The 17655-nt window shown below is 37.6% G+C and overlaps 1 protein-coding gene across 2 annotated transcripts; it reads left to right on the top strand.

Annotated features, from left to right (window-relative positions):
- Positions 1-326: 326 nt before the first annotated feature.
- ckmt2b (creatine kinase, mitochondrial 2b (sarcomeric)) lies at positions 327-17103 on the top strand. 2 transcript variants are annotated; one of them, XM_052098494.1, is made up of 10 exons: positions 327-489; positions 3347-3541; positions 4130-4328; positions 8210-8305; positions 8690-8911; positions 9509-9594; positions 14613-14736; positions 14858-14992; positions 15442-15567; positions 15872-17103. In XM_052098494.1, the coding sequence occupies exons 2-10, from the start codon at positions 3396-3398 to the stop codon at positions 15986-15988; spliced, it is 1251 nt and encodes a 416-aa protein (XP_051954454.1). In that variant the 5' UTR covers positions 327-489; positions 3347-3395; the 3' UTR covers positions 15989-17103. The 2 variants fall into 2 exon arrangements, with proteins under 2 accessions (XP_051954454.1, XP_051954445.1); XM_052098485.1 differs by lacking the exon at positions 9509-9594 and adding an exon at positions 12287-12372 and having other exon boundaries at positions 328-489; positions 15872-17098.
- The last annotated feature ends 552 nt before the right edge of the window (positions 17104-17655 follow it).

Raw genomic sequence — 17655 nt, 5'->3', positions numbered from 1 at the left:
CTTCACCCTTTACCTATACTGTCCAGCTAACATAGCTTTGTAGGTAATCTGTGTAGCAATATATCTTATTAATATTAAATGTATAGGACATTTTCTCTGAAAATGGACATACATAAAAGGACTCAACATTGTAAACTGTATTTAATATTAATTACAAATAAAAACACCAAGAGTAAAATACTATACACACATGATGTCTGTGGTGGATAATTGTAAGCATGTAGGAATAGGAAGCACCTGACAGAGTGTGAAACCATTCATACGCCATACGTGTACTCTACCACTGGCACGTAACTGAAGGTTTGCACTGGTGAGGGAGAACTCAAGGACAGAACGAATTGACAGTAGAGACATGCTGTTATGCTGACAGATGAAATAGGATTGGCTGGAGAGATGAGCTTTTATTTTGAGCACAAGCCTGGTGCTGCCTCATTATACTGTGAACAGTGTACTATTCTGGGAGCCTGAGGACCTCTTCTGATCCAACAGGTGAGTGCAATAAAGCTTTACATATTACATTATATGTTATATATTACAGAATAAAAATTGTGTAATCATTTTCTCACCCTCATGTTGTTGTAAACAACTATGACTTTTTGGTTACACTTTACAATCGACTGTATTTGAAACATATTATTGATTACCACAGAAATGTATTTTGACTTGCCCCTCCTTTGCTTAAAAAAACCCCTAAAATCTGGGTTACACTGAGGCACCTTCAATAGAGGTGAAGAGGCCACTTTTTGAAGAGTTTAAAGGCAGAAATGTGAAGCTTGTAATTTTATAAAAGCTCTTACACTAATATTTCTGTTTAAACTTGTGTATTATTTGAGATGTAATGTTGTTTAAATCCTTATTTTTACAGTTGTTTTAGTTTTAGGAGTTGCGTTGTCATAACCCAGATATTTGCTTTTTTTAAAGAAAAGGAGTCATATTAAATATAGTCATATAAAATATATATATATTTTGATAATCAATATTATTCCGCAAATGCTGTCGATTGAGCTCAACTTGTTTTGAACCTGGAATATTCATTTAACATATGTTAATGTATTAGGTATCATGAACTAACAATGAATGATATATATTGTTTTTAAATAATTTATTATTATATGTTAATGTTAGTTAATACAAATAAAATTGCCCATTGTTAGTTCATGTTAGTTCATAGAGCATTAACTAATGTTAACATGTACAACTTCTGATTTTAAAAATGTATTACATGTCTAAATTATCAAGATTAATAAATGCTATTAAAGTATTGTTCATTGTTAGTTCTTTTTAACATGTTGCTATCTAATAATCGAACCTTATTGTAAAGTGTTGCCAACTTTTTTCATCTGTGGAACAAAAAAGGAGATGTCAAGCAAAATTTTAGAGACTGACAGCCTCAGTAACCATTCACTTTTATTTTATTGATAAAGAACGTCAACATTCTTCAAAATCTCCTCTTGTGTTTCACGGAAAGAAAATAAAGTTATGTGGGTTTGGGATGACATCAAGTATTTCATAGCGAGTGATAGAATGAGTCCGTAGGACCTGGATTATTATTATTATTATTATTATTATTATTATTCAACTTTTCAAGTAGTTGATCCAGTTAATATGATTTATATCAGTATTAATTTTGAACAAACTCCTTAGCTTCCTTTTTTTCATTAAATGTCTCACACCCTCCCAATGTAAGCACCTCTGACACACATCATATCATGTGACTGTAGTAACTGATATTAGCAGAGTCTTGGCACCATTACTTAAAATCTGCTGCTTTTGGACACTGCCAGAGTCAGTTAGACAGTTCTGCATAATTGTAAAACATTATAAGATGGAAACTGTACTTGCACTGTTTGCACTACTCTATTTTATAATATATTCCCATTATATTCAAAAATATTGTGGAATATTTTAATTAGATTTTTTTTTCTTCATTCAAATTTTAAAGGTTTAATGAAACCTGATAACTGTACGTTAATTGACATACGAGCTGCTTTGCATTGGGCAGAGACATTTGGAATTTAATATGGCAGATATTACTCTGGCATTAAGTTAAAAGTCAATGTGTATTTGGATACTACCAAGTGGAAAAGGCCAACGTGTAGCTAGGTCAAAGAGGACACATGTCACACCAACAGTATGAAGAAGTAGAACTCCTTTTCATGTACTTCATACCAGGTATAGATTTAATTCATTTCTATTTATTTGTATAGCACTTTTAACTATGCATATTGTTCCAAAGTAACTTTACAAAATAATAGTTCCTGACAAACTCCCCAGTGAGGGAGCCAAAGGCAACAATATCATGGAAAAACTTTAAAGGTGTTTAAAGGGATAGTTCACCCAAAAATGAAAATGTTTTCATCATTTGCTCGCCCTCATGCCATAACAGATGTGTATGCCTTTCTTTCTTCTGCAGAACACAAACAAAGATTTTTAGAAGAATATCTCAGTTGTGTGGGTCCATACAATGCAAGTGAATGGTGACAAAAACTTTGGAGCTCCAAAAAGCACAAAGGCAGAATAAAATAACTCCAAAGACAGATTAATCCATGTCTTCTGAAGTGATCCAATCGGTTTTGGGTGAGAACAGACCAAAATGTAAATCCTTTTTCATTGTGCATCTTGCCATTGCAGTCTCTAGGCATGATCATGATTTCAATCTCGATTACACTTCCTAGTGCTTGACGCATGTGCAGAGTGCTAGATAATGCTAGAAAGTGTAATAGAGCTTGAAATCATGATCTCAAAAGAAACAGATTTCAGTATTTCTAGTAAAAAAAAAATGTTTTTACTTTTTGGTTTTAATAAAAATATGGATTGGATCGCTTAAGAGAAGATTGATTAAACCACTGAAGTCATTTGGATAAATTTTATGCTGCCTTAATGTGTTTTTTGGAGCTTACATTTTGTGATAACCATTCACTTGCATTATGAGGACCTAAAGAGATGAAATATTCTTCTAAAAATATTTGTTAGTGTTCTGCAGAAGAAAGAAAGTCATACACATCTGGGATGGCATGAGGGTGAGTAAATGAAGAGAACATTTTTTATTTTTGAGTGAAGTGTCCCTTTAAGTAGACAAGAAAAAAGGCAACATTATAGATGATCAGACACATCTGTAGAATAAATTTGATGTAATTGATACATGCAGCACAAACAATAGAACCTACAGGTGTATCTATTACACCTGCAGGTTCAACCTCCAAAGTCACAATAAACAGCCAATACACAATAACCAAATAGGTTGTAAAAATATAATTCATTAATATTTTGAATTACAATTAATAATAAAATAACTTCACAACAGTTAACTGAAGAAATTTTCTGCCATACTATTGTTCTATTATAGCTGTCCTCTGCTGTGAAGTTCAGTCCTTAAACGTGTGTGAGTAGTAAAGATGGCAAGCATGTTCACGCGAATGCTATCCGGACGCAACAAGGCTGCGATCATGGCCAGCCTGGGCGCAGGCACCTTGGTATCCAGCTACATCATGATGGACTCTGGAGTCTCTGCTGGGGAGAAAAGGAAGCTGTACCCACCCAGGTTACATAATTCTGTTGACAGATTTTCCCTTTTCACAGTTCACAACCTACAAGGTTGCTGAGTGGAGTCCCACTCGTAACCCATTTGTTAGTAATCATAGTGTGTCAAGTGATAAAAGCAAGTCTGGGTACAAGAGGAGGAATTTATTGATCGTTTTGTGTTTGGAAAAAGTTCATGTACTGAGTGCAGACGCATCATTCGCTCACTACATAAGATTGCCTGCTTGTCCATGCTAAGCTTCAAATGCAAGGCAATATGAGATGACTAGCCATATACAAGCATACGTTAAGTACTGTATGTGTAATATTAGATACCTTTAACACTAAGAGCATGTTAGTTTGCTTTGATTTGACACAAATTGTATATGAACAGCACAACATTTTGTATGTATTACCATATCGTTAAAAATGAAACTTAAATAATAATAATAATATTAATAAGAACCGTACCTTTACCTGGTTTCAATGAAGTACGAGGAAATGTCTTTTGTCCGAACCAAGAACACCGGTGCATAATGCAATGAATACAAATTTTTGAGGAAGACTGCATGTGACTCATCTGAAATAATTATGTTGCTTTCTTTCACAGTGCTGATTTCCCAGATCTGCGCAAACACAACAACTGCATGGCTTCTGCTTTGACCCCTGCCATTTATGGCTCTCTGAGGGACAAGCTAACTCCCAATAACTGGAGCCTTGACCAATGCATTCAGACTGGAGTGGACAACCCTGGTCATCCCTTCATCAAGACCGTGGGCATGGTGGCTGGTGATGAGGAAAGCTATGAGGTTAGGGCTGGGATAAACGATTATTTTTTAAACGATTAATCTAGCGATTATTTTTTCGATGCATCGATTAATCTAACGATTCATTTTTTCCAGTCCGATTCGATTTCGATTCGATTAATCGACTTGTGACAACACCGGTAATACCGGTTTCATCGGGGGTGGGGGTGTATAAAATGTAAAAAAAAAAAAAAACATTTGCTGGGAGTTTGATTGACTGGTGATCTGATCAATCAATCATAATACGCCATTTTTGTCCGACAAAGTAGTCAGGAGAGAGAAGATTAACGTCGGTGAATTTGAATAATGGATTGTAGGCTACTGTACTGACATCTTTCCGTGGTTAAAACAACAGTCCTTCTGATGTAGGCTACATTCATGTTTAGCCTATTTGATGCTATAAATTAACCAAGGAAAAGATGATCGGTTCACGAGCAGCATAACTGAGGCAATCTGTCACGACACATTAAAGAGCCACAAAATAGTAGGCCTATTTATGGTTTAATTTTCTTTGAATGTCCAAATTTGAAAGTTGAGACTTTATTAAATGTTACCTGCTTGGTCCTGTCTGTCAGCGCGTTGCCAGTGACCTCTATGTATTTTTCACGACATTCATAGCTATAAGCGCATTATTAATAGCTATAAGCGAAAACTTTAGGTGTCGACAACGTATTATAGCCTACTCCAACATCGAAGTGCAAAGTGGGGAGTTGAAAAAACTTACGGTGCTCTGTCATCTGCGGCTGCTCCCGGGTGGCGCTAGAATGGAAGGCCATCTCCATTTTGCAAAGACGACATATCACGGAATTGTTTCCTTTTAAATTAAATAATTCCCATACTTTAGAGGAACGAGTGCATGCCGCCTTGCACTTCTGATAGTCTGAGGATCCACTCGTGTTGGCGCCGGCGCCGCCATCTTTGTTTTGGGTCTGACAATTCGACGCGCATATTTTGCGTCGACGTATTTTTTGCGTCGACGTCATCCCAGCCCTAGTGCTGGTGCATTGCCGTGGTGCTAGAATGGAAAGCCATCTCCATTTTGCAAAGACGACATATCACATAATTTTTTCCTTTTAAATTAAAGAATTCCCACACTTTAGATGAACGAGTGCGTGCCGCCTTGCACTTCTGGTAGTCTGAGGAGCCACTCGTTTTGCTTCTACTCTCTGGCGCCGCCATCTTTGTTTTGGTCTGACGAATCGGCGCGCATATTTTGCGTCGACGTATTTTTTGCGTCGACGTCATCGATTACGTTGACGCGTCGTCCCAGCCCTATATGAGGTACAATTACTAATATAGTTCAGTTGTGCCAACTCTCAGAAAGATTAGCATGTGTGCCCTGTCAAAAAGCTACACTTTGATGCTGCGCTGATTTAGCACTTTGGGAACAGTTTTAGGTGTGACCAGCTTTGAATATGTGTGCAACACGTCAATGAAATTGACTAGAATTTATAGCATCTGCTGGTGACATCAATTGGATGCACCTGTAGCAGGGCTATATATAGATGCGTCACAGGTGCATCGTCAGATCTTTTGTCTTCAGATCATTCTGTGTGTGTTGTGCTTCTGGACTGTCAGAACTTTCTACTTTCCTCTGTTAGGAGTTAGAATTGTTAGGCAGTGTGTAGAAACCTTTCTCTTTCTCTTTTCTTTAAAAAAAAAAATAAGAAAAAGAATGACTGATAAACAAAGCAAGCGGTGTGTGTTCCCATGTTTACGCTTTATGGCTGAAACGGACATACACCAGTTTTGTTTTGTTTGTTTGGGGGAAGAGCATGCTGCTCTTGCGTTGGGGCAGGGCGGTGTAAGCATTGTGATCTGTTTACAGTCAAAATGCTTTACACTTGTCTCGCTTACTTCCAAGAGCCAGTGCCCACTCTTTCATCATGGGGCTCTCGCATAGATCTGGCTGAGGAGAGAGAGACGGGTCCGTCCCTATCGCACGCTCTCTCCCCAGATCCAGCTGATCCTTCTCGTAAGCCTGAAGCGTGCTTCGGCGCCTCTTTGGTTCAAGAGGGGGACGCTGAACCGCTGTACATTCTACGCACAATAATAAAGCGGCTGAGGAATTACTCAAGGTGGTTACTCGGGCTGTGGCCAGACTACAGTTAGACTGGCCACATGAACAAGAGACCCCCAAATGCTCCAAACTAGAAGACATATTTCTGTCTGGTGGCCCAAAAACAAAAAAGGGAAGGGAAGGGAAGGGAACACTATATCAGTTCCTTCCTTTCTTTGGTGACCTACATGATGAGCTCTCTCGTTCATGGAAGAAACCTTATACTTCCTGTGTCTTCATACCCTTGACGTCAACATATTCGACTATCGTGGGTGCAGAGGGACAGGGGTTTTCAGTTATGCCGCCGGTAGAAGAGACACTTGTGGGTTATCTCTCACCTGGCTCGGCATCATCACTAAAGAGACCCACTCTCCTCAGAAAGCCATGCAGGACCACTTCCACACTTGTGGGGAAGGCTTATCAGGCAGCAGATCAGGCTGGTGCTGCCCTGCACACTATGGCAGTGTTACAGGCGTACCAGGCTGATCTGTTGAAGGACCTGAGTGCGGGCACCACGATCGAACGAAGAGGCTTTCTCTGAGCTTCGCTGAGCCACGGATCTGTCCAAACAGACGGCCCGCGCCATTGGCCGGTCTATGTCGGCTTTAGTCAGCATGGAGAGACACTTATGGCTCAGCCTATCGGGCATCAGAAACAAGGACAAAACTTTCCTTCTCGATCAAGAATTAGAACACAAAATAATAAAACAATTGCTGCAATTTAAATAAACTACAGATCTTACCATGATGTTGTGAAGAATAGTAGCCAAGAACATAAATTAAAACAAGAGTTGCAAGAAATTATTTAGGCCTAGATCACAAAGTTTGTCGGAAAATCGTGTCGATTAAAAGACTTGGCATAAGAGGTAACGGCAATCCTGAATTAAAGCCGCTGCAAACTCGCAAGAACGTGTAGTGTACGGAAGCCATGATTGTAGGGTAATCATTGATTAAATACAAGCTTGCAGTGGTATCATAAGGAATAATTCATAGAGCTTGCTGCAAAATCAACAAAAACACAAAAGCTGGCTAATGAATCTTTAAGTAAAAACTTACCTGAAAAGGATTATGTAAAATTATGTTAGTATATAAGAGCTTGCAGTGAAATCAAAAGGATTTCGATCATAAATCTTGCTGTAAAATAATGAATTTAAAAACAAGGGCTCTCTGCTTAACCATGAAAGAGCTTGTGAAGTAATCATAAAATACAAACACGAGAGTTTACAGTGAAATAGTAAAGAATTTGAAAACTTCAAATTTGCTACAAACAACTGAAATAAGCTTGCTGCAAAAATCATGAATTAAACAAACAGCCACCAGTTAAATGCATATGACAATTGTTCCCCCAAAAGAATAGAGTGAGACTTGCAAGGCTGAATTATGGCAGATTGCTTTGTCTGTTTGTCTAAGTTGGTCTCTTTAAAATGTCTTTATTCTTAATAAAGAAATTTTTTGGTTTCTGTGTGTGATCATTAGGCTTGGGATTGATGCCTTTTTCTTGAATCAAAGCTTGGAAGATTTTCTGATCATAATCGATATACTGTGTATCAGGATTTATTTCAGATATAAACAGGGCTGCTCGTTACACAATAGTATTTGTCTTTACAAACAGATTTCACTCAACATCAAAATTCTGCAGTGCAGTAATTTTTATATATCAATGCCTCAAAAATATATTAATAAAATAACGTGTCGATATTTTATGACATACCTAGTGCCCATGGTATAAATCTGTCAGTAAGTGGCGGTAAATTTGAGTTAACTTGAGTTTTCTACATAAGTACACACATAGGCACTGTATCAACTACTTTCGCTGTAATCCTTAGGTGTTTTCTAAACTCTTCGATCCAGTCATTAAGGAAAGACACAATGGCTATGACCCCAAAACCATGAAGCACCCAACAGACTTGGAAAGCTCAAAGGTAAAAGAGTCATGTAGTGTTCTCTGCAGTCCTCAGAAAACCCAAATAACCATTCAAAACTTCACTGAAAATCATATTGTGAAAAAAAAAAATGCTTAAACCAGCCTAAACTGGTTTGTTGGTCTTAGCTGTTCTCCCTGACTACTGATTTAATAAGGGTTTGAGGTACTTATCAGCTCTTTAGCCTGGAAACCAGCTGAGCACCAACTTGGCCGGCCTGGGAAACAAGCTAGACCATCTTAAACCAGTGTAGGCTGGTTTGGGCTGCATTTGCAAGATACATCTTTCCCCAATTTATTTAGTTTAGTTAGTTAGGTTTAGTCTTTACCTACTGTATTTTTCAAGGTTGCACTGAACATGTTTCTAATGGTGGCCTTTGAACAGATCACTTCCGGGATGTTTGATGAGAAATATGTGCTGTCATCACGTGTGCGCACAGGCCGCAGTATTCGTGGGCTCAGCCTGCCACCTGCCTGCTCCCGCGCTGAACGCCGTGAAGTGGAGCGTGTTGTAGTTCAGGCTCTTTCTGGACTGAAAGAGAACCTGGAAGGCAAATACTACAGCCTGACAGAGATGACTGACCAAGAACAGCAGCAGCTTATAGATGTAAGTACACACACCAGAAAAACGTTCCAGCATAAGCAGTATGTGTACACTAAAGGAGATTTAAAGAGATCCATGTCAATTGCATTTATAGAGTGTATCATTCTGGTACTCAAATTCAGAGTAAAAACAATATAACAATACGGTAGATATTAAAACTTAAATTAAATAAATAAAGGCGAAAGTAAGAAAACATAAAAATGTACTGATCTTAAAACTCCTTAAATTTCTGCCTGATTACTGGTCTATGCTGGTTAGTGCTGGTTTGGTGCTAGTCTAAATTGCATACCAGTGTAACCATGTTGTTCACTAGCAAAACTTCAATCTGCATAAAACTTCCGATTTATGTTGGTTTACAAAGTTTTTCTGCTTAAGCTAGTTAAGAAGCCTATTAGGACCACCAGCACACCAGCATCCCATGCTGGAGACCACCATCCAAAACACAACATATGCTGGTGTTTTGTTCTAGTCTTTTCAGCAGGGCAGTTGAATTTGGTTATATAAATTCTCTTAAATTACAGTTTTAAATATTTTCTGGTCTTGATATTGTTTGAGCGCTAACAGACATCACTGCTCTTGTCTTATGATGACCAACCTAAGGAGCACTTCCTCTTTGATAAGCCAGTGTCTCCTCTCCTCACCGCAGCTGGTATGGCTAGAGACTGGCCAGATGCTCGTGGAATTTGGTAAGGCTGAGGAATTATCGACTCCCAGCTAGAGCGTAGCGCAACTTCCCTAGCACATCCTATGCTAGTAGTCACTGTTGTGTTGGTGCCTCAATAATGGAGACGGAGACAATGTCACAATCAGTGTTGTATAAAATATCCATTTGTCATACTTGAGTAAAAGTAAAGTTACCTTCATGGAAACAGACTCAAGTAAAAGTAGCTAATGAGAAAATGACTAAAGTAAAAGTATTTAAGTAACTAATATTAAATTGACTTAAGCATCAAAATTAAAAGTACATAGCATAGATTTTGGAACAGTTCATTAAACCCATGGCAACTTATTTGATTGGTGGTGCTCATCATTTACTCACGCTCATGCCATCCCAAATGTGTATGACTTTCTTTCATCTGTAGAACACAACCAAAGATTTTGAAGAAGTGTTCAGCTCTATAGGTCAATTCAATGCAAGTGAATGGTGGCCAGACATTTCAAGCTACAAAAAGCTTATTAAGGGAGCATAAACTTATCCATACTACTACAGTGATTAAATTAATGTCCTCTGAAGTGATTCAGTTGGTTTTGGGTGAGAACAAACCAAATTGTAACTCATTTTCACTTTATATTTTGCCATTGGAATCTCTAGGCACGATCATGATTTCACTTTCTAGAGCTTGACGCATGCACAGAGCCCTAGATGGTGCTATACGAAGTGTAATCGAGCTTGAAATCCTCATCGCCAAGGAGACCGCTAATGTCAAGATTTATAGTCGAAAATGAGTTATATTTTGGTCTATTCTCACCCAAAAACCAATTTGATCCATTCAGAAGACATTGGTGAAACCACTGGAGTCTTATGGATTACTCTTATGCTGCATTTTTGTGCTTTTTGGAGCTTCAAATGTCTGGCCACCATTCACTTGCATTGAACTGACCTACATAACAGCGATATTCTTCTGAAAATCTTTTTTTTGTTTGTTTAAAGTCATGTACATCTAGGATCGAATGAGGGTGAGAAAATTATGAGAGAATTTTCATTTTTAAATGAACTATCCTTTTCATGGTGCATTCGAGTCGCATCAGCTCAAAATAATCATATTTATGGGATGAGTGTAAATGAACACACAGTCCATAAAAATTGGATCACTGAAGGGGGGAGTTGAGTCATATTAGTGACCAGAACTTTTGGGGGTGGGCTCTTTTTATTTGGGCCAATAACCACCCAGGACACCCTGGCAACTGCAAAGGATTGTGCTAAAACACAGAAAACAACTTAGCAACAGCATAGTAAAAAACCTGGCAACCACATGCTGTACCAATGCGCCAAAACACACACCAGAGATCACCTTGACAACTGCATTCCCTAGCAACCATCCAGAAATCCCTAGTTACCACATCCTGTAGAATAAATGTGATAGCCTACAAAGCAAATATAACCGCCAGAAAAGTCATTTTGCTTCGGCAAAGACCATTCACATCTTCATTACATATAAAAATAAATATTATTGGACATTTTCATGAGTGCTGGTAATTATTCACACACATCATACCTTGTTTAAATGTAAAATGTAAACGCATTTACGATTTACTTTTATGTGAACAGGTCTCCAGGAAAGGCAGGAGGCTCGCACATAACTTCATTGTTTAACAGCTTTCACAATGTTTAACCCGAAACTTACCAAATTAATTAGTGCAAAAAATGAGCAGTTTCTTGTCTTCCCCAGAGGAGACAGATGACGGAACACGTAATCTGGCAGGCGCTTCGCTAGTGATTTTGATTCAGATTTGTGATTCGCCAAACGAATCGTTCAGACTGCTTTTTGAATCTGTTTGTTCAGTTCAAAGGAACCAATCGTAAAATATTTGACTCAAATGATTCTTTCAATGAATCACACATCAATATCTCCGATCTGTATGCATTTTTGCACATACAGCTGTTATTATTTGCGGTGATCATTTGCAAAAATAACGAAAGGGTCTGGAGAAATGTATCGCCATAAAATAATAAATTTTCTCTTCAAAATGTAGTGAAGTGAAAGTAAAAGTCCAAATAAATATTTATACTTAAGTACCAATATTAAAAACTGTGCATAAGTTACTATACACCTCTGGTCCTTCGCATCCTTCTTTTTCTACACACTTCTGTGATTAGTACCGCTTTGTATTGTATGTCAAATTAACTGAGTAAATGCACAGATATACATGTTCTCGACACAAAACAAGTCACCTAATGAGCTAGTTCCAATATCTTTCACTAAATGTTTATTTGAAGATCGATTTTGTTTGAGTAGTCGTCTAGCATGTACGGATCTAGGCTGCTCACACCAATGTGGAAGGTTCAGTCCCAAGCACATGACAAATTCTTTCTCTCTCTCTTCCAGACCAGATTAACAACAAAATGACCGCCAAATCAGTGGCTAGTGGTGTACTTCTGAAATTAGAATTCCTCTTTTTGCATTTGTGTTTATTTATTTTTTTATTCCAATGTAAATGTATGTTTCATTTAAAATGTATAGACTTTCTGGGTTAAAGTATGGAACTCCACTTTACCTTACACTTGAAAATATAAACAAACAACAAATGCTACAATATTCGTGTATGTTTAGATTAAAATTGAATCACATCAAGGTCTCATCAAGTTTAAGTATTTTAAAACATTTTTACACTTTTACACTTAAACCTTTTTTCTTTTTCTCGATTAAAAAATTCTAGGACCACTTCTTGTTTGACAAACCCGTATCACCCTTGCTGACTTGTGCAGGAATGGCGCGGGATTGGCCCGATGCCAGAGGCATCTGGTATGGTGCATGATTCTTGCATCACCAGTGGACCCATATAGAGTGCATGTGTGTTACGTATGAACCTGACAGTAGTCTTAGGGTCACTAGTTTTACTAAGTGATTTGCAGTGGTACAGTATTAACTCTGTGACAACTACTATTCATACTGTAGAATCAAAAGCTTTAATCAAAGCTTGGACATTGGGTGCTGTGACTTTTGCAATGAAAATTAGTACTGGAAAAAAAAACATCAGTTTGTAATCTTCAGTAGTCTTGCCAATATATAGTCAACTCATAATGATGTATGTCAATAACCTGTAATATGCTTCCCTCATCACATTCCAAACCCCAATATTTTCTTTCTTCCATGGTACACAAACATGATTTTACTATTAATATTATTGTTACATTTAGGGTTTGGACAAGGGTTACACATTGCTAGGTTTAGGTTTGCTTTTGGTCAAACTTAGGGAAAAACATAATAACATAATTTGTTGGTTTGTTTATTTCAAGGGTTTTCAAACTGGGGTCCGGGGCTGCTTGGGGGTACGCCAAAATTTCAGAGAAGAAAAAAATAATAATAATATTGACTGTTTGAAATTATTAACATTTCATTCTGTAATAGTTTCTGTTGATTCATTCTGATTATTTTATTGCATTGACAGCCATAGAAATAGCTACAAATATATCACTTAGAATTTCATTTATTAAGGAAAAAATACTAAATCCCATTTAATTTGATTTATTATGAAAAAATAAAAATCTTATTTGTAAGAAATTAGTGTTGCAATTAACTATTCATTGTAAAGCTGCTTTGAAACAATATTTATTGTGTTATTGAAAACTTTTAATAAAAATAAGAAGAAATGTAACTATTCCCATATAATATATTGAAATATGATGGGTCATGCAGGGAATTCTGGGAATGCCCAATTATTATTATTTATTTATTTTTTATTTTTTTACAATAATTTACTTGTTAAACATAATGTACATTTTTACCATTAATTATACAGGAAAATCATAATTTTGACTTCTAAAAAAATACAATATTTACAACATTATATTGTAAAAACTGCTGTATTGTCTTCTCAAATATATTTAAAACATTTAAGGTATGTTTTATCTAGCATTACTCCAATAGAAGACAGATACACTGACAACTTAATATAAATATTTTCCAAATAATATTAATAATTTGTTTTGGCTTTAGTACAATGACAATATAATAGCCAACTTTGTTTGGCAAACAATACGTTTTTATAATACAATTTTTACAACATTTCTCACACAGAGGCTCCCTCTAAGGGGATCATCAAGTTTGGGTATTCTTTGCATCAAATCGTTTAAAAACCCCTGGTTTATTTTTCTCTATGGGAGTGAAAGTTGTTTGTTTTGTATGAGCCAACCCATGCAATATCATACTATTTCACCATCACTGTCACGAACCCCGCTCCTCTGCCCCATCCCCGCTTCGTCGCACACACACTCACTCCTCAAGCTCGCACGCTCGTTCCGCCCCCTCGAGCTCGCACGCTCGTTCTGCCCCCTCAAGCTCACGCTCGTTTTGCTCCCTCGAGCTCTCATGCTCGTTTTGCTCCCTCGAGATCTCCTGCTCGTTAGCAGGTCTCTCTCCTCGGGCTCACATGCACGCTCCTATGGCCAAAACATTATGACCACCTGCACTCGTCTCAATCACCCCATTATTCGTTTCACCTGCACTCGTCTCATCACCTTTCATTGTTTACACCTGCACCTTCCCCTATAAATACCACAGCACATCCGTTTCACGGGTGTTGGTTATTGTGTTTAGTTTCCCGTATCCTTGCCCCCCGCTAGTCTCGTCTAGTTTTGTACTCCTCTGGTTTACCCCTTAGCTTGCCAGCTCCCCTTGTTCCCCTGTCTTTGATCCCGCTAGTCCCGTCTAGTTCTACGCCCTAGTTGTTAACTGTTTTCCCGGCTTCGACCTCCCGCTCTCGTTGACCACTCTCTCCCGGATTTGCCCCTTTACACTACTTTGATTCCCCGGCTTTTGACCCTACACTTCCCTGACCATTCTCATTTGGATTTGCCCTTGTTTGTACTTTTGCCTGCTTTGCTTTTATTTTAATAAAGCAGTTTTTACACCGACATTGTGACTGTCTCTTCCTGTGCGGGTTACAATCATGTTCTGATATTAAGATTTGTCATGAGACCGGATTGGACATGCCAAAATGTACAGAATGTATTTTTAATCCCACAATCCTTCCTCATGTCTAGGCATAACAATGAAAAATCATTTTTAATCTGGATCAATGAAGAAGACCACATCCGAGTCATTTCCATGGAAAAAGGTGGAAACATGAAGAGGGTATTTGAGAGGTTCTGCAGAGGACTGAAAGAGGTAGAATTGTTGATTCAGGACTAAAAAGGCAATAAAGCACAAAGGCATTAAGTTTTCTGTAAATTACATAGAAACAAGGTTCTTTATGATGTTTGTTTTTTTGTTCTTGTTTGCCTCACAGGTGGAGAGATTGATTCAGGAGAGAGGTTGGGAATTCATGTGGAATGAAAACCTGGGCTATATCCTGACCTGCCCCTCCAATCTTGGCACTGGTCTGAGAGCTGGTGTCCATGTCCGTCTGCCCCTCCTCAGCAAGGTGTTACAATCTTACATTCTTCAGTTAAATCTGAGTTTTAAATCGGTAGAGGGTGCACTTTGTCTGGAATATACTAATGTACTGTATCAATTATTATGTAAAATTCAATCTAGGGTTTGTCTTGAAGAAGCATTTCATGAAAATGTCAAATCAACGACCGGTAATGATTTACATAATTTTCTGATCTTACTGAAATGACTGGGTTCCTGTAGATCAGCTGATAGATCATGGTGCCATCAACAGCAAGGAGGTCATGAGTTCACACACAACTGATCAAATGGATTCCTTAAATGCACAATAAGTTGCTTTGGATGAAAGCATTTGCCAAATGGATAAATTATATTTAAATGTACTGAAACTTCATTTTAAAGAATCTTAAGTTACTGTATGAAATACTTTAAATTCATACTAAACATGTCCCCCTCTATTCCATATATCCTTCTCAACAGGACAAACGCTTTAATAAAATGTTGGATAATCTTAGACTACAGAAACGTGGAACAGGAGGAGTTGATACTGCGGCTGTGGGTGACACTTTCGACATCTCCAACCTTGACCGTTTAGGCAAATCTGAGGTAAATTGATCCCCTGCTATAGGAGTCTTATCCCCCACAAATGCTTGTAATTGGATTGAGAAGAAGAAGCAAATCCCATGAGTAGAAAGCAGACATATTGCAATGGAGGGTTGAAGGGTTGTTTGAGGTCATTGTTGTTTGAGCAGAAGTGTAAAATTATGAAACAGTATAAAAGGTTATGTCTGTTCAAGATCTGTAAAAAAAAAAAAAAAAAAGTAGTAGGTCAATAATAGTTGACCTGTGAAAACCTATGGCATTTCAATATGTATACTTGAATTCAGTTTTATTTGACATTTCCTAACAGGTTGAGCTTGTCCAGTGTGTGGTTGATGGTGTCAACTACCTGATCAACTGTGAAAAGAAACTTGAGAAGGGCCAAGACATTACTGTCCCTCCACCAGTTTCCCAGTTCAAGAAATAAAAGCATTCCAATGAGTGGAACTGAGAGCTGGTTTGCTGAGAGACCTGTAAGCTAACCTGTTAACTCTCTTCTACAGATCTTACTGGAACTCAACTCAATAAATTAATTAACTTTTTATTCAGTCTTGTGGAATCTTATGTAGTACTGAAAAGTGTTGAAGGAGTGGGAATTGTTGGGGGTCGCAGCTAAATCCAGTTGAGAACCCAATACCATCCCTGAACACTCAGAGTCTGAGTATGAAATTAAACCAAAGCATAATACTGAAGACTCAGTATTATTCGTAATCCCACCCAAAATAAAAGCAGATAATTAATAGTTTGAGATAGAGTGAATTATTAAAAATAAATATTTTTTAGCAATAAGAAACAAAGGCAGAAATCAAGTGTTTTATTTCAAGCTACACCATAAAAGAAGCATCAGAGCGTCTTTTAGAGAAAGTAGCTAGTTGGCAATACTACAAGACACATGGTAAAGCTACATTAAAGCTATACTTCAATATAGGAAAATATAGCAGTGTTGCTAACATGATTTTGAAAACACGTTGGTGAAATGTTTAACAATAGGTAAACACAGTGGTGGGCTGTGCATTTAAAGTCTAGGCCTTCAGCGTGATTCATGCCATTAAGAAAACACAGTTTCACAATGAATAAGACACTCTATGCCTTTGGGCGTCATACATTATTTAGCAGTTAACTAGTAATAACAATTTACTTTTTAAAAATATGTCCATGCTTGAAAGCCAGAACTTGAAGCAACACTTAATGCTCAAGCAAGCCTAATTTTAACTGCAGCGTGACTGTTTTGTGAAACGTATCATCAGCGTATATGGGTATGCTGCGTTCCATTCAAGTTGTATGTGGGATATTCCTACTTATTATCTCTGACAATAAATGAACATTCCCCGATATTCGGAACTGCAACGCTCCTGTTAGTTTAGCAGGGGTTTGACTCTCATTAGAGATGTCTCCTAGCAACCCAACTGATAAACAATGCTGCAGCGCTAGCATTTATGCTTCAGGTGTACAATTAGCAAAATATATTATAATGTTTTATACACCTGTTTCTGCAGGCGTTTGTTAAACAAGCTTTAATATCATGTAATGTGGAAACAAACTCATTTATCGATATTACTTAATAAAGTGAATGTTTATCACTTACTTTGTTTCTCCCTGAGTGTCGACATGTTTGTGTGACATCATGCCCCTGCATCTCTGCGAATTCAGAGTTGAGAATTTCTGCACGAGCCTACAAGTTGTAATTCTGACTTCAAGATGCATTTCATTGCACTTTTCCTAGGACGTTGTAAAATCCGACTTTCCGATCTGAATGGAGCACAGCACTACTTTCAAAACTTGATCCGACACTGAATGCTCCAGCAGCCTAATTTACACTTAGAAAACTCCTGATGTTACTATAACAATGCAAAAAGCACTTACCAATTTGTTTGAAGTGAAAATCAGTCCTCCTTTCCTGTTTAATAAATCAATCAATCACACGGTCATAAAGAACATCTCGTGTTTTTAAATACATAAATATTTCTTTCTCAATGGCAATAACAGCAGTGATGACAGTCGACTCGTCAGCAAGATCTCACGCTCGCTTTCAAATGACATCACTTAAAATGTGATCGCGTCACACAAGGTCAGCTAGAAGGCCTCGACCGGGAC

The sequence above is a fragment of the Xyrauchen texanus genome, chromosome 3, assembly GCF_025860055.1.
Source record: "Xyrauchen texanus isolate HMW12.3.18 chromosome 3, RBS_HiC_50CHRs, whole genome shotgun sequence".
In the NCBI taxonomy this organism is placed as follows: domain Eukaryota; kingdom Metazoa; phylum Chordata; class Actinopteri; order Cypriniformes; family Catostomidae; genus Xyrauchen; species Xyrauchen texanus.
This window is presented reverse-complemented; position numbering and strand designations above follow the sequence as displayed.

What these genes read in the sequence shown, in the direction of transcription:
- ckmt2b (XM_052098494.1), top strand. Translation starts at nt 3,396, where the DNA reads ATGGCAAGCATGTTCACGCGAATGCTATCCGGACGCAACAAGGCTGCG. An exon ending in CCAGATGCTCGTGGAATTTG is followed by an intron (nt 9,595 to 14,612) that starts GTAAGGCTGAGG and finishes CCTCATGTCTAG; the next exon opens with GCATAACAATGAAAAATCAT. An exon ending in GTCTGCCCCTCCTCAGCAAG is followed by an intron (nt 14,993 to 15,441) that starts GTGTTACAATCT and finishes CCTTCTCAACAG; the next exon opens with GACAAACGCTTTAATAAAAT.